Here is a 23,467-nt window from a genome sequence, read left to right as displayed (position 1 = left end):
CGACAATCGGGTGCCGCGGTTGCCGGGTAACCGCGAACGGGCCCGCAGCGTCTGTGGCAACGACGCGACCTCAGTTGCCGCAGAGCGCTCTCCTGGCTGGTTGTTCTCAGCCTGGGCTCGTGCAGGCGGCTGCACTCGGCGGTTCGCCAAGTGAATTGTTCGCAGAGATTGGTTCTCCGCGAGAGAGTCCTGAACTCGCAGACCATTGGTGTCTGCGAGGGTGTCCTGAATTTCGTTTGAAGGTAAAGATTGACTGAAGTTGTACTTTTGGTTTTGTCACATCTGTGCTCTGAAAGAGAATTCCAAAGGGAAATACAGGATGTGATAATGCCAGTCTTCTGCTACAGCAGTTCAGTGGCATATACAGCTGAGTGGATGAACCATATATGGTTTACTGATTGTGGGTTTTTTTCACTGAAGAAATGCAAAATTTCCTAAGTCTACTACTTTATGCATTTCTTTTCCTATAGCGATTACTTAAACTGCTTAAAGGTGAATGAGTTCTGTTCAAGTTTCAGTGGGCTGTTATGATTTGGTTATTAAAATGATTAGGGAGATGCCCCTGAATTAAGGTGCAAACGAGACCATATGCCAAAGTCAATAGTCTAGATTTTATGTAACAGTAAATGTGAGGAAGAAAGAGAGAGAAATAGAGAAGGCAGTTGGGAGAGGGAGAGAAAGAGAGTGACACATTAAGTAGAAAGTATCACTATTGCGTGGATCCCACTGGAAACCATGAAATCCTCTTCTGGTCTTCTCTGTGGTGAGGTCTCGCAAGACTTAAGACCCCAATGGATCAATGCAGATTTGGGCAAGGTGAGACTGCCCAGGTACCTCCCTGGGGTGGGGCAAGTTGGACTTTGTCTCTTTCTAATTTCAAATAATGTAAAATCTTGAGCGCCAGTATATCCTTGGAGTCTGCCTTGAACTGGGTTGTGGATTTTCAGGTCTGTTGTGTTACGTGGCATGCCATGCAGCCATCTGGTGCAAGGCCTCAGGGATGGGTCTGGGGGCACTTTGGAGGTCTTTGATGGGTTATGACACCCCCTCAGCTGCCCCTCATGGGAATGTGCCCTGGATGTGGCCTTCTGGGGGTGGGGGTTTGAGAGCTGAGCCAGTTTGTGTGAGGGAGGATGGGTGTCCACTGCCTCTTACCAGAGGTTACGCCGCACCCCCAAAATTTCCTCCTTCCCCTCTGTTGATGGGAGGTTTGTGTGCAAACCTGGCCTCAGCAGACGAGTCTGTGGCTATGACTTCCCCAGCCTGCAGGCAGACAGAGCTGATTTTCAGGACAGCTGCTGGTTTTGGCTTTATTGTGGATACATTTTTCTCCCTTAGCCTTGTTCGCTTCTCCCTAGACCCGTGATAAGAGGACAATAGTGTCACCTTTATCTTGTCTCAAGTCCCCTTAGGTGGCTTAACTCACAGTCCCAAGTTCCAGTCAGGAGGTGTTTTCAGGGAAGGGTGGGCTTGGGTGGTTGCAGCTTCTTTATGCAGTTTTGTCACAATGGGCAAAAAGTCCTTCATAATGATATTTAAGCCATTAGCCATAACATTCCAGTCTCTCACAAGTCCTGTGAGGAGCAGCTGAGAGAGCAGGGGTTGTTTAGCCTAAAGAAGAGGAGGTCCACTCGAGCTATTTTTAAGTAATATTTAAGCTACAGCTTTGTCTGTTCTAACTATTATTAATATTCAGCTTTTTAGCTCCAGGTTTCAGTATGATGCATCTTTGAATTGCACAGCATAGCTATATAGTTCAAATGTAGTCCAACTAGAGGCCTAACAATACTAGGTACTTACGCCAAACAAGCACTCAGCTACTTTCAAATCAGATAAAATTTTTAGCACCAGTATATCCCTTGAATCTGCCATGACTTGGGTTCTGGATTTTCAGAGTTCCATTGATGCTCCTTCCAGTTTTGTTGAGGCATTGTCACTCATCTGTGACATCCTGCCTTGAAAATGGCTTCTGGATTGCCAAGAAAGACACCATCACCTCCTGCCTTGAAAATGGCTTCTGGATTGCCAAGAAAGACACCGTCACCTCCTGCCTTGAAAATGGCTTCTGGATTGCCAAGAAAGACACCGTCACCTCGTCTTTTGTCCCGGGAAATGCTGAAATCTTTTACTGTGAGTACCCACTGGGGCTGTGTTAAGCCTGGAAACTCCCCTCGTGTCCCTCCTCTCCCTGCCCCTGTTGTCAGCAGCCTGTGAAGCTGCAGACCCCCTCCCCACCTCTTTGTGCCCTGCTCCTGTTGGTGGGGGCTGTCCTGGTGCCGTAGGGAACAATGTGTGATGTTTCAGGGACAGTCCAGCATCCTGCCTGGCTGTGCCACTGGAGCCATGTTAAACCAATGTGCAGCTGAAGCCCTGAGCGTGTGTTCTGTCCCTTTCCCTTTGCCACAGCAATTCCTCCTGTCAGGCTGGGCACTCACCTGTGCAGCTCTGACCAACCTGCCCTTGGGCACCTGGGCATGGGTGGGGAGAAGGGGGGGAAAGCTCAAACTCTGCCCAAAGCCTTGAGAGACACGGCTGGTCCCAGCTGGAAGAGCTTCCAAGCCAGCTGTTTTCTCTCATCTCCTGTGTGGGCACAGATCCAGCCCTGCAGACAGCACTGGAGTCAGGGCCACAAAGGTCCCTTGGTGTCTGGAGCTCACTTGACTGAAGATGCCCCACTGCTGAGGCTCTGTCAAGGAGACCCTCTGTTTTCTTCTGTAGAGGGGCCTGTGAGCTCAGACAGAGAAAACAAATACTAATTAACAGAGAGAACTAAAATTTGGACACCTTCCTGTGCACCTCACTCTTGGTACAGTGTTCCTTTCTTGCTTCTCTTGGACTCATCCAGCAGTGTTACCTCCTTGCTGTGAGTTCTGAGTGTTGTGCAGGGATGGAGTTAGGGGAGTTCTGAGAGCTCCTCCCCACTCTCTGGAAAGGTCACTGCTTCAATCCAATGAAACTAAAGAGGAAACAAATGCCCAAAGAGCAGAAATCCCCACACATGTCACTTCAGGTCATGAAGAAGCTAATGGGACAGAGCCATGTGATTGGAATATGTGTATTCCACTTTGTATTATTAATTTACTGATGCTAAGTATTTCAGCAGGAAACTTCCAGGACTGTCCTAGTGGCTGTGAGCACAAATTATTCACCAGTGCCACTTGTTCAAGAAAAGCCTTTCTGAACAAGGGTATCTCTGAGGCTCTAGCTGGTGTATTTTTGCCTTTCAGCTGCTTCCCTCGAAGTTCCTGAGGGAGAAGTTTGTCAGCATGACGAAGGCCAGCACTGGGGGGAGTGTTCTGCCCAGAATTGGCGCATTTCTAGACATGAGTGGGCCTCATCGAAAGGTAGCCTTTTCCTGCTCTTTTCCTTTCTGTTTAATGTGAAGTTTGAGGAGGGTGTGTGCTTGTGACAGGCTTGCCTTCAGCAAAATACCTCCGTGTCCAGGTCCTGTTGTCATTGCAAACTGCTGGGAGTGGTGGACTGGGAGTCCTGGTCTGCGCTAACCAACACAAATAACCTCTGCTGAAGCTGCTGGGGTGTGCTAGAGTGTAGCTGCCATTGCTCATGGGAGGAAGGCTGGGGACACAAAGGCACAAAATTGCCATTTGGCATTCTCCTACTGAAATAGCCACCTCTTGCTTTGGTGTGGTCACCATGAAATGCTTGGGGTCACAGGATTCCCTCCAGAGTGGCAGCGTTGGCCTTTGAAGGCCAAGGACCTGCAGTAATTGCTTCAGATTTTACAAAACAAATTGCATTTATGCTCTGGGTTGGAACAATGTGTTGGACCCTGACGGGGTGTTAGATTTTGCAGGCTGCCAGATGTAAAGGGGACTCGCTCTGGGCAGAGGGGAATGGATGTGCTTTATCTGGATCAGTGCCTACATAGAGGTGTGTTTAAAGCTGCTTTTCTGGCAGGTCTGGCTCAGTATAAAGCACAGTCCAAATGGTTAGGTGACTGAGGTGGGCTGTTGAGCAGGAAATTGGCAGCAAGAGACATGTAACACGCTGGTTAAGGATTGGCCTGGAGAGGTGCATTGGGAACACCTCAGAGAAGGGCACAGCTAAGGGACAGGGTGCTGCAGCCACTCCCATCAGCAGACTGTGCCTCCCGTGAAGACACACAGGAGAACTGCTTGTGTCTCTGGAGTGACAGCAGTGTGGTGGAAGAAGGCAGACAAAGCAGGGGAGAGTTTTCTCAAAGCAATGCCTCTGCTCCAGAAACATTTGCCATTGTTGTGTCATTCTAGATGTGCATCTATAATGGTATTAAATAAGATAGCAATAATTACCAGAAAGCACCCATTTAAAGCACATGGAAAAAGGACATACCAACTCTACTTTTACCCAAGTTGCTGAGAAAACCGCTGAACCTTATCCTCATTCAGCATTCACCTCATTTGTCTTTTTATTCTTGCCTTTCCCTCTGTTTGAAATGCACTATCTTTTAAGTACAAGTAAAGGGGACAAAATCATTGAAGTAAAAGAAAACTGTTTATTAGTAATGATTCAGCTGAGCTGGGCGTGTGTCCCTCCCCCTGGAGACAAGCAAACACACCCTCGGAGAAAATGGCAATCTTTTTTATCCCCTCTAAACCCAGCTGGGGCAGTCCCTGTCCCCTTTCCCATTGGATGGGTACTCAGGAGCCTCCATTCTCTACTGACCACCAACTTTTCTGTCCCCTCCCCTCTCATCCTACTTCCTTTTGGTGAGGTCTTCAACCCCATCCTCCTCACTGCGACACCCAGCAAACCAACCTGAACAAATCCAATCTACAAACAACACATAGAATCAGCAAATTCCATTCTTTTGCTTAATAACCTTTTGGCTTTAGGAAAATATCACCTCATCTCTCACACCTCCTCTAGTACTGTTCTCTTCTTCTGATGTCCAAGTTCTAGAGCAAAAAAGATATTTGTAGTTGTGTGGGCCTTGGGTTTCCCTGTCTCAGAGTAAAGGACATCCCAAAATTGCTTCCCATGGAGTCTCTTGTAAATCCATGGGTTTTTCTTACTTCATGAGTGCCCCAGAGCTCTGTGACCACATGGGCACAGGGCTGTGCTTAAGGTAATTTCTGCCTGGCATTCTGGAGAAGGAAACCTGGAGAAATACATGCCAAAAGAGCAGCTTGCCTTGAACCTACTCTGTGTGGCCCAGCAGCTCTTGGTCAGCTCAGAGCAGAGGTAGGTGAGCTACTGTTTGCCCAGTGTGGGCTGGCAGATGTGCTCACCCAGAGTCTGTACTTCACTGGGGATCAGTGTAAAATTGACCTTCATGAACCTTCCTCCCAGCAGCTGAACCTCTCCCTGCTCTCTCTTTCCTCTCCAGCTGCCATCAGCTCCCCTGAAGCAGAACTTGTTTCAGATTTCCTCACCAGAGGTGGTATTTCAGAACTTCGTCGTCCATGAGGTCTCTGAAATGGTGCTGTCTCTCATTAATAAGGACAAGGTAAGTGCTGGGACGTGAAGCTTTAACACTGTGCTGGAAGAGGAGAGTGGTGTGATTCCCATAGTGTACAGCAAAGCAAGTTATCTGCTGCAGCACATGCAGAAGAAAATGTCTCAGCACCTTTGTTCTGCAAGATGCTGGAAATCTTCTGGTGCTGGGAATTGTCCCCTGATTTTGGCCATGCGTTGATGGTATCTATCTCAAAGGAGTTTCCTTCTCTCGAAAGCTCTGGATTGATAGGAATGTTGAGAACTGTACAGTTCTTACCTGCTCTCATGCTTTGCCTTGAGTCTGTACCGCATCCTGTGTCTCCTTGGGTAATCTTGGCTCCTAAAATTGGTAGGAATCTCTGCTTCTCTCAGCCTGTTTGTCTCCCTTTGTGCAGCTCACAGTCAAAGCTCAGGGGCTGAGCCTTCTCCACTTTATGCTGGAATCCCTTATTATTAATGGCTTTGGCACTGCAGGAAATGTGTTCTGAAACAGCTCTGGAATCGGGCCGATGTAGCAGAAGCATCAGGAGGCCTTTAGGTGCCACTTCAGGCTCCTGCTAAACTTCATCCAGCTCTGCTCAGGTTTTCCAAAAGCAACATGGTGCTCTGCTTTTCCTTTGGAGAACCACAGCACATCCAAAGCCATGTGCTCCTGGAGGTTTTCATGTTCACTTGAAGAAATTGTGATTGTTTTGCCGTTTGCCAGGAGAGTTGAGAGGGAAAAAGTTGAAAAATGTCAGCAGTTGTGTTCCACTGTAAAGAGGAAAACTGAGACCAATTGAATTTCAGTCAGGGAAACATTTTCTCAAATGAGACTTGTGCCAAGAGTGGGCTGGTGGGAAGAGACAGGAGGGAATCAAAATAATGTGGTTTTGACTTTTGGAGAGCATTTTGGTGCTCAGGGGTTGATATCTGTGTGCTGGAAAACGCATGTTTGCTGTGTCTGTGTATCCCAGAGGGCAGAACCAGTCAAAAGCATCTGGTTTAGACTTCTGGAGAGCATTTTGGTGCTCAGGGGTTGATATCTGTGTGCTAGAAAATGCATGTTTGCTGTGTCTGTGTATCCCAGAGGGCAGAACCTGGCCTGCTGGCTGCAGGCAGGAATGCCCAGCAGCCCAGCTTGCCTGCACAGGCAGCAAGAACTGCTGGAGAGCAAAGATTGGCTTTTAATACTGGAACCACGCTGTGAGTCAGTGCTGGTCATGTTTATCCAGGCAGAAAATGCCTTCAAAGCCCGTAGTCGATAGGCACAGCCTGTCTGTGTTTCTGTCACTTTTGGCAAGCTGATTGCTCTCATGGTTTTATGATTCTTCCTTGCTGCTTTACTGCCCATTTAAATTCTCTTTGTCATCTCCCTGTTTTAGGCATTGTCTTGCTGTGTTCCTTTGTTTGCTTTTATTCCCAGTAAGGCCACAGTGTTTGGTCTCCTCTCTTGCTGGTCTGTCTGCCTGTCCGTATCCCCAGAACTGCCCTACCCAAACCTGGTCTGCTAGAAGCGATTTTCTTCCTTCCCCCAGGATAATGTGCTGGTTTGCTTTCAGGTAGCACATTCCCCCTCTGGAATGGCTGTGTGCTGGCAGAAGCCAGCAGGTTTTTTGGCCTTGTTGAATATGCAGATGACTTGGTTCAGGTGCTCTGTCTCCATCCTGCTGATGCTGACCTGCTTGGCCCTTCCTTCCCACCAGGCACTGCCCTACTGCCCCAATGCTGGCCAAAATGCTGGACCCAGACAGAAGGGATTCAAGTTCACCCTTGTGAATTATGTGCCTGTACCTCCACAGCTGAAAGTGCTTTGGAAAGGGGTCAAGGAGGGATGTCACCAGGTCACAGACAGGTCTCCTCTCGTCCTGTTTCCACAAGTGGCAAAATCATCATTTCATGTCTTTCCTGCAGATTCCTCAGGTGGTGAAGGTCTCCATGGAGAGCTCACCTTATTTCCAGCTCGCGTGCTCCAACAATGCGTACCGTGTCGTGCCACCAGAAACGTCTGTCCCTGTGCGCATCCGCTTCACCCCTGATGAGAACAAGGTGAGACTGGAGGAGCCCAAACACAGAAATATCTCCAAAGCCACTGTTCCCTGCTCCCTGGGTACACCCCATTCCATGCTGTGAGCTTGGCTCCAGGCTGTGGGCAGGCAGCCTGCCGCCAAGTCACACCTTGGCATGTGTGCTGCACCCAGGCCTGACAGGCTCTGCTTGCCCTCCCTGCACATTCCTGAGCATTCCCAAGGGAAGATGCACAGGGAGCAGTATGAAAATGACAAAGGGGTGTTGACAAGATACTCAGCCATCTCTAGGTACAGTGAAAGGAGCTTAATTATTATGGAAAATACCAGAGGAATTAAGAGGTCAGAGAGCTTTCCTTCTTCCTGACTGGCAACAGCTTCTCTGCCTCACCCTGGGCTGGAGCAAAGATGATGCTTTTTCACATTGTGTGTTCTCCAGCCTTGCAGCTGTGCTGTCCCAGAGCACAACTGACCATGATACAGCTGCAGGGCCAGGGCAGAAGATGTGCTGTGATGTGATGGCACAGGCACACTGGGCTCTAGGTGCCCTTAAATCAGCAGGAGGTTTGTGAGCTGCAGGGTCTTATGGCCTGGGGTTCCTGGGGTCCATCTGACCCCAGCTGCCGTAGGTGTCCCGGATAGTACTGGGCTGATAAGCACAACCTGTCCAGGTCCCTCAGGCAAGCTCCCAGCCACGGGCAATCTTAGCAAGCAGCTCAGCTCTTAAGTGAGATCAGCTCTTTGGTGAATTCAGCTCTTTAGTGATTTTGGCTCTTTACTTGCTAAGTGCCTCAGCAGACGTGTAGGGAGAGAGAGGAGAAGGCTGTATGAGGTTCCACAGTGGTGTCTTTATTGGCAGCTCCTGCAAAGGGTTTCAGTGACAGCTCTTCTGCCGAACTGGGCAGAAATGGGGCTTTATATAGGGTACAGGGGTTTTGGAAATTGTCCAATAGTAAGGGTCGAGGCAAATATGACCTATGGTCTTACAGAGAGATAACAAGGGTTTGAATGCGGAAGAGGGGCTACTTTGGTCCAGTCATTATGACTAGGCATTTCTTATCTTAGGCAAGTGACCGCTAGAGAGGCCTTGCAGGGCCTCTGGCTGCTACAGCAGGGGACTTGGACACCTGCCTGGAAGAGCTCATGTAGGGCAGATACAACCTGCAGGCAGACCTGTGAGCCCAGGGCCTGTGGCAGTGATGCTGCTGTGGCTCTGTCTTCATGCCTGTCACTGTGGTGGCTCTGTCAACTGGCATCCATTCCGTGCCAAACCTGCTTTTGTGGGGAGGTTTGAGCACCAGTGCTGGGGCCCTGGCAAGTCTGATCTCAGTGCTGTGATCCAGAGACTTGTTCATACAGAAGGGTTTAGGACATGGCATGGAAGGGAGGAAGCTTTGCAGGGAAACAGAGGCTCTTTCCGACAGCATCCTGCTACCTCTTAGCACTGTTCTTCTCCTGACTTGGTTGGAGAGGCAAAGTGGCAAAGTTAGAGGGGAGTTCTGAGCCAACTGATGTTTCTACACCAGGCCAGAGGTGCAGGAGCTCTTTGGGTGCAGCTGTTTTCTCATCTTCCTTTTGCTGTTTAGAGTCAGTTTAACACTTTGTCTTATTCTTAGACAGCAGGAATATAGAAACCTGAAGAGGAATGTCCTGTGTTCCCTAGCTCCATGTTCCTTAGAAGGGACTTAGGAATTATTTAACATCATTAAAATTTAGAGTAAAAAATATGGTGGCCTAGGGCAGTTCTCTGTATGACCCAAGTGACACAAGAGCTTAATGCCACACAGATGTGCACTGGTGCCTTTAAAATGTGACATATTAGTAGAACTTAGTGTTCATTTTAGGGAGGAATAGGTAAATGGATGCCATTGATGAGTTACAGGAAACAGTTTTTCTTCTGCCATGGGGATGGCACTAAATGTCCTGTGCTGAGCTAGTTTCTTTTCCTGCAGGATTATTCCCATGAGCTCGTCTGCATCATTGCAAAGGAAAGGATAGTTGTGCCAATTCGGGCCATTGCTGCTCGAGCTATCCTGGACTTCCCTGACCAGCTGGACTTCCCGGTGTGTCCAGTCAAGTACAGCACCCAGAAGACTCTGCTGGTTCGCAATGTCGGTAACCGGGCAGCTCGTTACCAGCTGAGCACCCAGAGGTGAGGCAGCCCGAAACACCTTTGGGTGATAACAGGGCTGGGAAAGAGGAGCAAAGGAACCAGAGTATTGCAGCTGCTGCCCTGCAGCCCTGGCTGGAAATGGGCAGGGTGTGTGGGGTTTGCTGTTGATTCTCATGTTTTAAGCAGGATGCAGCCTTTGAGCTTTCTCTGTCCCAGATTTCCTGGAGGGTGCTGGAACATGTTAGTAGCTGGCTTGCACCCTCCTGAGCACAAGCAGCTTCTGAAATGCTTACTCACCACTGTCAGCCAAATAGAGCCGTTCTCTGGAAGGCCACAGGCACGTGGCTTTCCAGTGGTCCCCGCATCAGATGCCCAACCTGAGCTGTGCTGCAGGCAGCCGGTGCAGTTCCTGTTACTTAAAGCTGATCTGATTTCCCTTGTCAGCTGAGGGCATCAGTCACCTCTTCTGTTCCATGATAAACCTTTGAAAGCCAGTTTAAACTTTCAAACAGATGATTTAAATCTCTGAATAAGGTTGTGCCCCCTTTCATTGAGATTTCTTTTTAAATACTCTGAAGTTCCTCTGCTTCTGCTGTTTTTTCATTTTGGTTTGTGTTAAATGTTTGCCAGAAGATCTTGAATTCTTCACTGGGAACTTTCATGAAGGTCGAGCTCCTCTAATGCCTGTCAATATACCACATGCCCATAGGTACATGCACAGGTCTATAGGAAATAGGAGACATTTAGGGAATATGTGAAAAGCAATTGGGCTGATTTAGAAGATAAAAATCTAGAATAACTTTTGCTGGAGGGGACCTCTGGAAATCATCTGAGCAGACACAGTGCTCAAAGCAAGACCAGTGTCGGGGGATCAAGGTGCCATTGGGAGATCTGATCTGGATTGGACCTGTCTTTAGATGCCATACAAGGAAACAAACATACAAATGGACCTAGTTAAAAAGCAGAAGAAAGCAACCTATTAAAACCCCCTCCATACCTTATCTTTTTCTGCCTGTTGGTACAGCAGTGATTCACTGAAAGGGCAGATCTAATAGGATGAGAACTGTCTTAAGGAACAGCTGACAATTTACAGATAAAAGGCCAAAATTTAGCCTGCCAGCCCCATCTCTTGCCAGAGGTTTTCATTTGGTTATTACAGTGTCAGGGATGTCACAGCTCTTCTATCTGTGGGCTCAAGGAACAGCTTAGTGGTGTTGGCTGAAATTCAGAGGAGTTAAGTTTAGCTGTAGAGCTTGCGTCCTTGGATCTTGGGGAGCCAGGTCTGTGTGAGAGATGACTGCTACAGCAGTAACAGAGGAGTCTGCTGGGTACAGCCCAGGGATGTAGAAGATGCAGGGGCTGATTTGCAGTCAGTTTTTCAGTCCTGACAACTGAGTCCTGAACTTGGCTGGATCCTCTTCTCCTGATAATTTGAAAATAAGAAGACACCTTCTTTCTCAGGCAATCCCTGAAGTCACCCCCAGGAGTGTTATTCCCATCCTGCCATCTGAGGGCAGGAGCATGTAACATGGGGCAGCAGTGGGAATGGAATGGAATGGAATGGAATGGAATGGAATGGAATGGAATGGAATGTAGTGCTGAAGTGTGGCCAGGGATTCCCTTAACTGGCAGCTTCTCTGTTCTGATGAAATTTCTGGCAAGAGAATAGGAAAAAATTCCTGTGCCTTGCCCACACCAGGCACTGATCACCCCAAGCCCCAGCAGAGACCTGCAGCAGTCCTGGCATCACCCCTGGGGCAGACGCAGGAGCACGTACACTAATCTGGCTCTGGGGCTGCTGGGGCCTTGTCTTTCCTCCCCTCTCTCCAAAGTCTCACGTCCAGCACATAAACATTGCTGGCCCAAGACTTCTCCATCAGCCAGTAGTGATGTTCCCACTAGTGGTATTGGGAACAGGTCAGGCCCATAATTGCAGCAATAGGTCCTTAATGAGCTGAGCCTGAAGCAAGTTCATCAGCTGTCACTACTGACATGAATAAAGTTCAGCTTGCCAGATATTCTCTTTATTTTTGCGTGTGATGCATTCATCACCAAACTCCTCAGAACACACTTTTAAGTGACGGATTGACCACCGGCAAAGCACTAAGGCCAGGAACTTTTGTTTCCTCCGTGGGGCTGTAGAAGAGCACGAAGCTCCGCTGCTGCTGGGCAGAAGCACATTTCCCCTGAGCTGTCCCTGAGCATCAAAGCACGGAGTCTTGCGTTTGTCAGGCAAGAGCTGTTTACCTGGTGACCAATCCGAATTGCTCCTGTTAAGTCCAAAGTGCACCAACACATTTGCATAATTATTTGCAATTATAGAACACATTGCACAGAGTTTCTTTGCTGGGCCAAGCAAACAGTTACCAGCCTGCAGGACAACCCAGAGTCTCAGACAGCATTGCTGGTAAATACACAGAAACCTCCTGTTCTGCTTCCTTGATGTGCTCCTGCTAATGGTGATTCATTTAGCTGGGATTGGATCCTTCAGACTGTAAATGGCATCCTCCTTTTGGGTTTCCATGTCACTGTGTTGCTCTAATCTGTATTTGCACTCTTTCAGAGTTTTGGCTGCTCCTTTTCTTAGAGCAGCTTTCATTGAAATGCTGATAAAATGTGCCCTTTCTAGGCTAAAACAGCACGTTTTCAAGGTAAAATAAACCAAAGAACCACACTGCAAACTCAACAGTAATTATTCCTTGGTCTTCAAGGAAAAGCTCCTTCTCCCTGTCTGACTCCTAGGCTGTAATCTCACAGGACAGGTAGCGTCCTAACATTTGCATCTCTTGAGATGAGGTTTATAGGCAGCAGGTAGAGAGAAATTCCTGAGGCAGCCAGTGTCAAGTTGTGCATGCAGATAACTCTGAACCCTTTTCACAAACCATTCTCTGATGGGATTGCTGGCAGTCGGACCCTTGAGTCTCATTGCAGAGGGCTGGATGCAGAGTATGGGGGACACGAAGTAATTTTATCCCGCAGGATCTTGTGAGGGCTGGATCTTCTCAGAAGTGGGTCAGTGGCTGTTTCTGATCCTGTCTGTTCTGTCTGTCTTCTGTTGACCGTGGTTGGTTTGCTGCTGCACTGCAGAAGGAATATCATCCCCAGGTGTCCCCCCGAGTCCTGATCCCTCTCTCTGTGTTGCAGTCCTTTCTTCGTGGTTCCGGCCACGGGAACTCTGGGCGCTGGTGACAGCATGCGGGTGACAGTGGGATTTCAGCCGCTGACGACCGGTGACCATTCCGGGTCACTGTGCTGCAACACAGGTGAGTGCTCGGCCCTGCACGGGGCACAGGACAGTTCTCCACCGTCGCTCCCTGTTGTCCCGTCCCCCTCAGTTCCCTCCAGATGTACCTCCCCTGTTCAGCTTTACCCCCGAGAAAACTGAGAAGTCCTTGGTGTTTAGGGGTTGATAAAGTGGATCCCCTCTAACAGGGGATTTTTGGACTCCTGTTTTGCTGGGAGTTGCTGAGTGGAGGAAGGAGGATCCCTGATTCTCCACTGTCATGTGGCTATGCCTGGGTGAAGTTTTATTTTATTCCTGGGTAGTGCTGTATGTGAGGTGTGAGGTTTCCATCAGACTCTCTCCAATGCAATGTGAAGAGGGTCCCACACGGAGAGCCGGCCAGAGTAATGACACTCAAACCAATATGGCTAGATGTCATCCTCCTTTATTGTCTAATTTATCCATATTTTATACCTTATTGCCTTACATAATACAATAGCTAATTAACATTCATTGGCTAACATAATATGATTACATATACAGATCACTTACTGATTGGCTGTTATACTACAAGCGTCTGATCAGGTTATGGTACGTGACACTTTTCAGCGTCCAGCATTGACTATTGTATTCATACAAAGCTTATTGTCTTCTCAAGGATGTCCTAAATACTTCTAAAGTAACTAAAGTATCTCTGTAATCTGCAGACCAGGGTTGTCCAGTTCCTGCAAAGAAATAACATCAAGGATATCATGCCCTTGTTCCATGAGAAATTCCTCTACAGCAATGTATTTCTTGCACACCTCTATCCCATATGCTGCTTCTCCATTGGCTTGTCACAGAGCCTTTTTCTTGTTGCTCTCTACACATATATGTAGTTTCTGTCGAGTAACATTTTCAAGCCCTCGAGTTCCTGTTTGGTGACAAATCAAGACAAATTTTTCCTCGACCCCATTTCTAAGGACGTTCACGCTGTTGCAAACCTCTCACATCTATCTCCCATTTGATTTCTAGACTGAGGAATCCCATTCAGTCTTCATAGAGAAGCTGCTCTGTACATACTAATCTTTCTGTTTTCCCTTTTTTATTTAATTTGAAATGCTCCAGCTTGGTTTTTGAGATCAGAACAAGATAAAGTACTTCAAGACTGATGTGGCTGTGGGTTTGGACAGGATGATGATGATTATTTTCATGGTGTTCATTTTGTAGTGGTTTGTCATATTACAGAGCCAGGCTAGTTGTGTTTCTTCACCTGTGTCCCCTCCTGCTGTGGGCTGTCCCTTCATTTATTCCTCTGGGTCTCCTTTTTCTGCCCACATGCCCCCAGGCATATGTTCTCGTCAGTAGTAAGGGATCCAAGGGATCAGGAGAGGCACGAGTCGTGTGGGATGCCCAGGGGAGACTCTGGGCCAGAACTGAACAGGGCTCCTCAGCATCACCTGAAGGACTTTGATGCAGAAATCCCTGAGTGACCCACTTTCTGATCTGAGTGAGTCACTGGAGCACATTGACAAATCTCACTGTACATACTGTCACCTTGGGGCCAAATCTCTAGAAACACACTCAGAAATAAGGTGTTTAAGGAGGTGCCCAGGACATCCTCACGCTGTACACACAGAGCTGTCAGGATGTGATAAGTGTACTGCTCCATGGAACTGCTCATTCAGCTAAAAACTGTGATACCTTCTTCTGTGACCTGTGGTTTGCTCTGTTCCTTGTGCGTCCATCAGCCAGTGAGCTGAGTAAAGACTCCTCTTTGCTTTGTTCCAGGTGAAGAAAGTATCCACACAAACCTCCATGGAGAAGCTGTAGATCTCAACATTGGGTTGAGCACAAATTCCGTGGAGGTTGAGAAGACTTTCATCACCATGTCAAACCCCACAACCGTGTTCATCGAAAACAGGAGTAACATCACAGCCCACTTCCAGTGGAAGACTTTTCCTACTGAGGAAGACGAGAATGAAGAGAAGAGGAGGTTGGTTTGAAAGATGCATTTCAGTGAGATACATGGCCCAAGACTAAAACTGACGTGTGGCCTCAGGGGGGTGTTGGTGCTTTTGAATGGTTTAGGCCAAGTAAACCATCCCTGGCACTAGGGTGTGTGTCCCTGGGCTTCAGGAGCTCAGCACTTAGCATTCCAGTTCCATTTATACTCCAGCCAAGGATGGCATTTTGGGAAGGAAAGGTTGATTGCAATGACTGGATTTCAAGTTCTGATTGGGCTTTTGCCTTCCTACATGATCTGGCGACATCCTTAAACAGTTCTGGAGTTGCTAGCCCCACTTTCCAAAGGTGATACACCCTCTTTTTTTCCCTTAGTTCCTTCAAGAGCTCCTTGCCCATCCAAACTACTTGTCTTCCCCATCTGCTTGCCTTTCAGCACACAGGGACAGTTTGTTCCTGTGGCTTCAAGACTTCTTTCTTGAAGTATATCCATCCTTCCTGGACCCCTTTGTTTTTAAGTGCTGTTTCCCAAGGTACTCTCCAAATCAGTCTCTTGAACAGGCCGAATCTGCCCTCCAGAAGTCCAGAGTGGAAGTTTTGTTGATGCCCCTCCTTGTTTCACCAGATATTGAGAACTCTATTATTTCATGATCACTGTACCCCAGACAGTGGTGAACAGATGAAGTTCATTTAGTTATTAGGGAATCCCCTTGTGATATCCAGTACTGGATCCCAGGGAGGCAGCACACTTCCCTGTGGAATGGATCCAGTCAATGTACAGGGCCCTCAGCTCCCCTTAGAAGGGAGTCACTTACTACCACTACCCTTCTTTTCTTCTTAATACTTGAGGCAGTGATCTGTCTGACAGACCAAGTGCAGCTGGGAGACTCTCCAGACAGAATTTTTTCTTTAGTATCATCTGCCAGACCCTCTGGATCCAGGGCCTCATACCCTATTCTGTCAGGACACCTGGGTAGGTGATGGGGGTCAGGACAGAATTTTATTACCTCCCCAGCAGAGACCCATTTCCATTCCCCACTGTCCCTTAGGTCTCCTCCTTCTGCCTGATCACAAGAAGGGCAGGGCTCCTCTGGCTCCTGCTGAGCTTCTCTCAGGGTTGGGCAGGTGTAACTCCACCACTTTATTTCTGTTTCGCTCTCCCTAATGCTCCTCAGCCTTTCCACTTCTTCCTTAAGCTCTGCCACCGGACAGAGCAGATCATTCACCTGCTCACACCACACGCAGGTGTCTTTCACACTGTCCTCTGATATTAACACCAGGCTCAGACCCTCCCTGCAGCCAGGGGCCTGGACAGCTGTGTCCTCCCTGGAGGGTTCTGTTTGAGTTAGTACACTCCTGCTGGCAGCAGCAGCAGCAATGGCTTTTCATCATTTGTAAACCATTGCTGGGAAAAAAAAAAAAAACAACCCAGAAAGAAAGAAAAAAAAAAAAAAAAAAAGGCAAGCGCCTCACAACCAGCCAAAAGACACAACCCACTACACAAGGAGGGTGGCTGGCTGCACCCTTTTTGCTCAGCCTGCTTGCGTGAACTGCCACGCAAAAACTGAAAAAATGCTGTGCCAAAACTGCTGTGCCAAAACTGCCGTGGCAAGCCCCTGGTTGCTGCGGGCCAGGTCACTCTCACTGCCCAGGGCCATTTTAAATTGCCTGCAAAAGGCCAGGAGATCGACCCTCCCTGCTTGAATGGCTGGCTACGGGGTCCTTTTGTGCCCTGGGCTTCTTGGTTTTCCTCTGTTCTCTATCTCCTTACACAGTGTCTGACTTCCATACAAGCTCTGTGTGTTAAAAGAAATTCCTTCTCTGGCTACTTGCCCGGGCTGTTTATTTCCATTTTTTCCCACTTGCCTGCCTCAGCCTGGACCCCAGGTGATCCACTTTTCCCTCAGAAGCAACTAGGTTTCCCCAAAGTAAACTTCAACCTGGTTTTGATTTTGTGGGGTTTCTTCCAATTACATCTGTTTTCATGCCAGTTTGTGTCCTAGACTGTCACCAGGACATTTTGTTCTTCCTTACTTCCAGTCTTAGGGATGGTTTTAGCTCCAAGGCCACTGTCCTGCTGTCAGAGAAGCTTTTGAGATCTCAGAGCAGAGAGGACTTTTTAATGAGAGGAGATAGTGCAGGACCCTTTCCCTCTCAGGAAATTCTACTACCATGCACTGGGATGGGACCCAAAAAGCTCTGGATTGTGAAAAGGCCTCTCCAGGAGTTTGCTGTCTCCCTCTGGCACAACAAAGCCCCTTCCCCTCTCAGAGCCCCTGTTTTCATGCATATTACATATAAAACCTTGATTGTCACTGTAGGGATGCGGTGCCTGAATTCATCAATTTCCTTTGGAAGTGCTCTGGGATGCTCTTGTGCAAGGCAGAGTAGGGAACAGGGCAGGTCCAAAATGGCAGAAACAAAGAGTGATGCTGGTAACATGTAGCTGCAGCCCAGCTTCATCTCCCCTTCCCAGGGAAGTCCTGCTCTATGATCTTTATCTGCCTCTCCCAGGCAGCTCAGTGGTAGGAAAAGCTCACTTGAAGTGCCTGGTGGATTGTCCCTCAGTTTTGGCAGAGCCTTTGAGCCAGGAGGTTCTCTTGAGGGCTGCTGGCTTTGGAAACGTCTCCCGAGCTTGCAAGTGTGAAGTAAAACTACCTGCTGTGCCAGTGAGCAGCAAGTTATCCTCTGATCCATGTGGGACCCCACGGCTTGGGGTCAGCCTTTGCTGGGGAGCTGCTGCTGCTCCTCCCCAAGTGCTTTGCCCTCCTGCACTCACACTTCTCTACTTCTCTCTGCAAATATGTGGCTTATTAAACGATCTGCTGGCTTTGTCTCTCCCTGTGGCTGCAGGCAGTGTTTGCGGCAGCTAGAAAACTTCACAGAGAAGAAAAAAATAAAGAAGAAGCGCTCCTGTGAAGATCACACTGCCCTCCTGAGGAACATGTTCCAAGAGGAGGTGGCAAAGATGCAACAAGACCCCATGCTGTTCTCCAGTGACATTTTTTTCATTGAGCCAGTGGTAAGTGATAGCGGAGAACCCCATTTTCCTCCTCTTCCTCCTCTTCCTCCTCCTCCTCTTCCTCTTCATTCTCCCACCCATCCTATTCCCGCCCCCCTTCCCCCAGATGCGGGCACTCGGCAGATCCTCAGCTGGCTGGATGTGCTGAGGGGGAAGATACGGAGTTTCTGGTGCGGCTGCAGAGCTCCCTGCTGAAAGCATTTCTGCCCTGCAGGCTCAGGGCAGGACTGGGAGCCTGACAAAGCCGAGCTCTGCTGCCAGGGCTCGAACTCAAGGGCGCTCCGTGCGTGTCCTTGCAGTGTCCACAGGGAGCAGTTCTTGTAGGCAGAGGCTCCCCCGTGGTGCCTGGGGTTCAGCAGAGGGTGTTGGAGCTCTGCCAGTTCACATACTGACCTGAAGCTTGCAATGGTTTTCTGGGAAAAGGATGCCAAATTCAGCCCAAGGTTAATCACAGAAATGCCAATCCCCTCCTGTAACCACGCCTTGCACTATTTCTGAGTGTCCCTTCCAGTGTCATCTGAGAGCCTGGACACAAGGGTGGAAGGTTTAAATGGGCCTTTTGAGTTCTCCTGCACACACAGACAGAAAACCTTTTCCTTTTCTGTTTGTGCAACAAACTGCCGTGTCCTCCCACCAACCAGAGCCCCGATTCTGAGTCCTGGCATTGTGAGAGATGGTGAATGCCTGGTGTCTGCACAGTGCAAAATCCCTTCTCATCTTGGAGTAAACCCCAGAATAATCCCAACCTCTGCTTTCTTTCAAAGCAGGTTAAATTAAGATTTTTATTTCCAAGGAAGGGGATCATGTTCCCTCCTTGTGAAGAGCCACCAGTGCACAGTGGCAGTTACATCCCACTGTAGCTGACAGCAGCATGATGTGACCAAGGGCTTGTGTCAGAGCAGTAGCAATATTGTGGAGAGTGGGAGCTGATCAGCTGAGCATTGAGAGCTTCCAGTGGTGTGTTGAGCTGGGTTTGGAGTGTTTCCTTGGGCTCCTTGTGTTGTTCACTCATCACTGATGCTCTAAGTAAAGGCTTACAGGACTGTGGTTGAAAACAAGAAATGTGCAGTTTCAAGAGAAATGTTTTGCTGTCCCTTTCTGTTTTAGGAGGGAGAAATTGGGCCAAATAGTTGGGCTGAAATCAAGGTGACCTTCAAACCCCTAGAGGCACTGGAGTACCAAAGTGTGGCTTACTGCAGCATCTCAGGTACAGCTCCTTTCCCCTGCCTCTCTCACCCTCAGTGCAGCCACAGTGCAAGCCTGAGCCCACTGGGCTCCCCTGTAACTGCTGGGAAGAGTCCCTGGTCAGCAGGGCAGTGCTGGCACATCCCCACTGGCCCTGCAGCTTCCAGGGAGTCTCCTGTGCAAGGGCAGGGCTCAGAATCCTGTGTCTGGGTTACTGATTCCAGAACAACCCAGGCAGTGCAGGGAGAGGTTTTCATGCCATGGCTTTGCCAGCATTTCCTCAAAGGCCAAAGAGCTACAGAGCAGAACAGCTTTAGTGAACAAGCACTAAGCCCCTCTAGAGACCACTGACCTCCAGGATGGGTCCATTTGACATGGCTCCATCATCAGGTGCTAGCAGCTGAGTTAGAAATGTGCTCCCTGACCCTGGATCACCTGCCACTGCCCAGACACCGCCAGACCAGAGTGGCTGAGCCCCACTGAGCCCAGGGTGTTTGTAGAAGGAGCACCCTTGGCCAGCACCTGCTTCTGTCCCTGTGTGGGAATTGTCACCTTGCAGCTCAGTCTGTGGAAATAGAACACAATCCAGAGTGCCAGAAGTTGAAGATTTTGGCAACAAAGTCATGTACTACTGGGCCAGGTAGTTTGGTAATTGGCAAACTCTTCATGAGCTTTGTGCCTGCACTGAATGGATTTCAGAGCTCCTCTAAGTGCATGGGAAGGAAACCACAGAATCATAGTATGTTAAGGATGGAATTGACCTTAAAGATCATCTAGTCCCCTCCCACTAGACCAGGTAGCTCCAACCCCCATCCAGCCTGGCTTTGAACACTTTGGGGGCTGGAACCTCCGCAACACCCCTGGGGAATCTGCTCCAGTGTCTCACCACCCCCACAGTAACAAATTTCTTCCTAATATCTAACCTAAATTTCCTTTCTTTCAATTTATACCCATTACTCCTTGGCCTGCCACTACAGGACTTCAGAGATGTTTTACCCTCAGCAGACTGGTGGCTAAAATTGGAAACCAGCCCAAGGAATGGGTTAGAAACTACAAGTCAGCCCCAAGGGATATCTCCTGAGGGAAGAGAAGGGTCCATATCTTCTTCTGCAGCATCAGGAGCTGGTTGCATCCAGCTCAGAGTCAGGGACTAGCACTGAGGCAGCCTGGAAAATGCAGTGTAACAGAGGGAATTATTGTACTGAAATGGACATCTCTCCCCAGGCCGTGAGAGCAGGCTGCCCCTGCACCTCAAAGGGGAAGGACAAGGACCTTTGGTTAAACTCAGCCGTCATACACTGAACCTTGGGAACGTTTTTGTCAACACCCCCCATGTCTATGAGGTGAGCAGCAGGGCTTGGGATGGATCCTGATGGCTCCTGAGGCAGCAGCAAGCCTGGTGGAGCTGTGGAATTCCTGACAACCTGGGCAGTTGTGAGCAGGGAATATTTGACATCCTGGTCAAATCTGGGTGAATCAGAAAGGTGTTTCTATTGTTCATGAAGCCCTGGTCCCTGCATTTGGGCAGCCTTCCTCAGGGATCAGCTGGGAGGCTTCCTGCTTCCTTGGCATATGAAAGCAACAGTGGGTCAAAAAGCTGCACGTTCAGAGGCTTTTGTGGCAGTGCCAGACACAAGGCACCTTTGTACTGGGCTGTTGAGAAGCAGCTGGAACACACTGGCTGCATTTGCGCTTCAGTCCACTGCAAACAGCTTCCAGTCAAGTGTCTCCTGCTTATTCCTGGAAGTCACAGGAAAGCCATCCAGCCTCCTGGCTCAGTGCTGGCCCTTGCAAAGGACTTGGGAATTCTTTCCCTTGCTGACCAGTCACACCCTCACCACACTTCGGCCTTGGTCTATCTCTGACTCTAGAAAGAGAAAAGTGTTCCTGGGATAAAGCAAAGGATTTTTCTACCTATTTGCCTCCCCCCATCAAAAGTGTCAAGTTTGCAAAAAAATCAAGAGAGAGCAACTGAAAGAGGTAGAAAATGAGGCACTACATCATGCCAGACACAAAAGCTTGGCTGTGGAAGGGAAAGACACACTGAGTTTTCTTACCAAAAGATGGTGCTGTCTATGCATTTAGATGCTGGTGCCTCATTATCAATGTATTGTTTTCATGGTATGGGAAAAGGTGAATGAGTAGATGGTACTGTTGGAGCTGTGCTAGCTGGGGCACAGTGATTCACTATGCAGCTGCAATCACCCCACGTTGCTCTCAGAGCCAGGTCTGAATGAGCTTGGTGATGCTGACCAGAGGTGGACTGCTCTGTGTCCGTGGGACAACCCCAGGGTGACTGCAGTTATGTGGAGTTAGCACAGCTTTGCATGAAAACCCAAAGGCAGACCTTGTCCTCTTGTATTTTTTGACTTCTGCCATTCAGCAGCACAAAGCATCTTCTGCCTTTTCTGGGTGTTAATTGCATCATTAGAAAATAACTCACAAGAAAGGAAGATTCCACATGTATTTCCATTTTGCTCTCTTGCTGCTGCAGGTGAAGCTGATTAACCAAGTAGCTATCGATGCTCCCTTCACCTATATCCCTTCAACCACAAATGCGGGCTACTGCTTCAAGTTTGCACCCGAGGAAGGCATCATTGCACCAGGTGGGATCCAGACTATTCAGATCTGCTTCAATGCCAGCGTGTTGGGGACGTTTGAGGAAGAATTCCAGTTCCGTGTGGCTGGATCTCCTACGCCTGCAATCCTGACCATCAAGTAAGGACTGTGGGAGCTTGGTGGGCACATCTGTAGCTGTCTCTAGGACATCCCCCACCTACCTCATTTTGGGGTTGAGCAGAGAAAAAAGGTGTTTCCTGAGGTCATAATCTCTGCTCTGATCCTGGTATTGCCTTAGTGTGAGGGTGCCTCCTGGCCTGTGTGGTACCCAGGAGCTGGAATGACTCCTCCCTGCAGGGATCTCCCTCTGCCTTGGGCCATGGCAGGCAGTGGGATGGATCAGCTTTGGGCAGTAGCTGTTCTGGGATGTCCCACCTGAACAGCCAGCAAGGTCCCCAGGGCTTTGGAGGTGGGCCAGCCTGGGTGATTCTGCACCAGCAGCAGTGTTTGTAAAAACTTCCATTAATAATCCATCCCAGATGGGCAGCAGCAGCCTCACCTCACCTCTCACGGCCATGCTGTGGGGCACAAGCCGTGCTCCCAGCTCCTGTGCACAGAGTGCTCTGGTACCTCCTTTCCACAGCGGGGAAAGGGCTGATGTGGGAGACAGGGAACTGTGCAGCAGGAACTGTCCCAAGGACAGGGGTGTCATCCCGTGGGTTGGTGCCACGGCAAGAGACAATCCTGGCCCAGCAAAAGGGAGAAGGGCTGATAATAGGGGACGCAGAGCTCAGTCCTCAGGACCACAGCACATGAGGGCTTGTCCCTGCTAGCCTGAGCCATGTGCTGCTAGGATAATGTAGGGTAAGCAGAAGAGCTGATGCTGGCTGCTCTGGAGCTTTGGAGCTAGGCTGCTGCTGTTGGGAGGCACTGAATCGAGGCAGTAAAGAAATGACAGCAATCTGCAGTCAATTATACCAATGAGATAAGGGAGATGGATAAAAAAGAACAAGAAAGTTATTAGCAAGAGAAAAGTGGTGAGTAGGTCTGCCCATAGTGGAGAAACAATTATGCTGGCTTTGTTTTTGGAGGAAAAGTGCTGCTTTTCTATTTTGGAAATCAAGAGGGAACCTTTTACCATCAAATAATTGATTCTCCTCTGTCCCTCCTCCAGACTGTCATGGAATTTTATTACATAAGCAGCTTTCTCCTTGAGCAAGGGCAGGTGTCTCTGTTGAGAGGTGTAGAGCAGAGCCAGTGGCAGTTCTGTGAAAACAATAGAAGGCACAGTAAAAATCAAGGTCCTTGATTTTTAACCAAAATGCAGAGTGGGCATTGACTGGCATCAACCATGAAATAAACTTGTGAGTGTTGTGCAGCTTCAAGTGCTGATTTTCAGATGGTGACTTTTGGGGTCTGTCTGCTGAGTTCAAGGACACGTGAGGTGGTGTGCTAGATTCAGGACACCCCTGTTTGGTTGTTTAAGCTATTGCTCTTGGCTGTGCCAGCTGGTGCACTGGTGACAAGCTGGTCCTTTCCTCTAGGAGTCATCTATCCACTGTGTAGAACTGTTGCTGCTCTTTTCAGAGGATGTTTGGGGCTCCTCTGGCTTCATGTCTCAAAACTCTCTCTGTAATGATTGTGTGGGTCAAAGTCTCCAGAGAAAGCCCCTCCATGGGAGTAGCGGTTACAGCTAAGAAGTAGCAAAGCAGGGAACCTGTGGCTGGAAAGTACAGAAGTTTCTAGGGACACCTTTATATCTATCACTTTACAGATGGGGAAACTGAGGCACGGAGCCATGTCTGGCTGTGTGTTCAGGGTCCTTCATGGGACCACCAGCAACCCGGGGGCTTTTCCTGCCTGCCCTGTGCCCAAAGCCCCATCACTGGCTGTTGGCTGCTGGCCACTTGGCTTTAGCTGCCTCCTGTCCACATGGGCACTGTGCTGAGCGCATGGCGGTGTGTTGGTTTGAGCCC

At 49.0% G+C, this 23,467-nt stretch overlaps 1 protein-coding gene across 1 annotated transcript in view; it reads left to right on the top strand.

Annotated features, from left to right (window-relative positions):
• Positions 1-3,251: 3,251 nt before the first annotated feature.
• Positions 3,252-23,467, top strand: part of LOC137467913 (hydrocephalus-inducing protein homolog) — a 71,006-nt gene continuing 50,790 nt past the window's right edge. Inside the window, exons 1-10 of the mRNA XM_068179331.1 lie at positions 3,252-3,344; positions 5,330-5,449; positions 7,333-7,467; positions 9,398-9,597; positions 12,703-12,821; positions 14,552-14,765; positions 17,579-17,747; positions 18,855-18,954; positions 20,157-20,275; positions 21,427-21,650. Of these exons, the coding sequence (XP_068035432.1) occupies positions 3,267-3,344; positions 5,330-5,449; positions 7,333-7,467; positions 9,398-9,597; positions 12,703-12,821; positions 14,552-14,765; positions 17,579-17,747; positions 18,855-18,954; positions 20,157-20,275; positions 21,427-21,650 (1,478 nt within the window). The 5' untranslated portion in view covers positions 3,252-3,266. The remainder of the gene's footprint in view (positions 3,345-5,329; positions 5,450-7,332; positions 7,468-9,397; positions 9,598-12,702; positions 12,822-14,551; positions 14,766-17,578; positions 17,748-18,854; positions 18,955-20,156; positions 20,276-21,426; positions 21,651-23,467) is intronic.

Source organism: Anomalospiza imberbis, unplaced genomic scaffold, assembly GCF_031753505.1.
Source record: "Anomalospiza imberbis isolate Cuckoo-Finch-1a 21T00152 unplaced genomic scaffold, ASM3175350v1 scaffold_87, whole genome shotgun sequence".
Taxonomy (NCBI): Eukaryota; Metazoa; Chordata; class Aves; order Passeriformes; family Viduidae; genus Anomalospiza; species Anomalospiza imberbis.
Note: the sequence above shows the minus strand (reverse complement) of the source record. Positions and strands in the feature narration are given on the sequence as shown.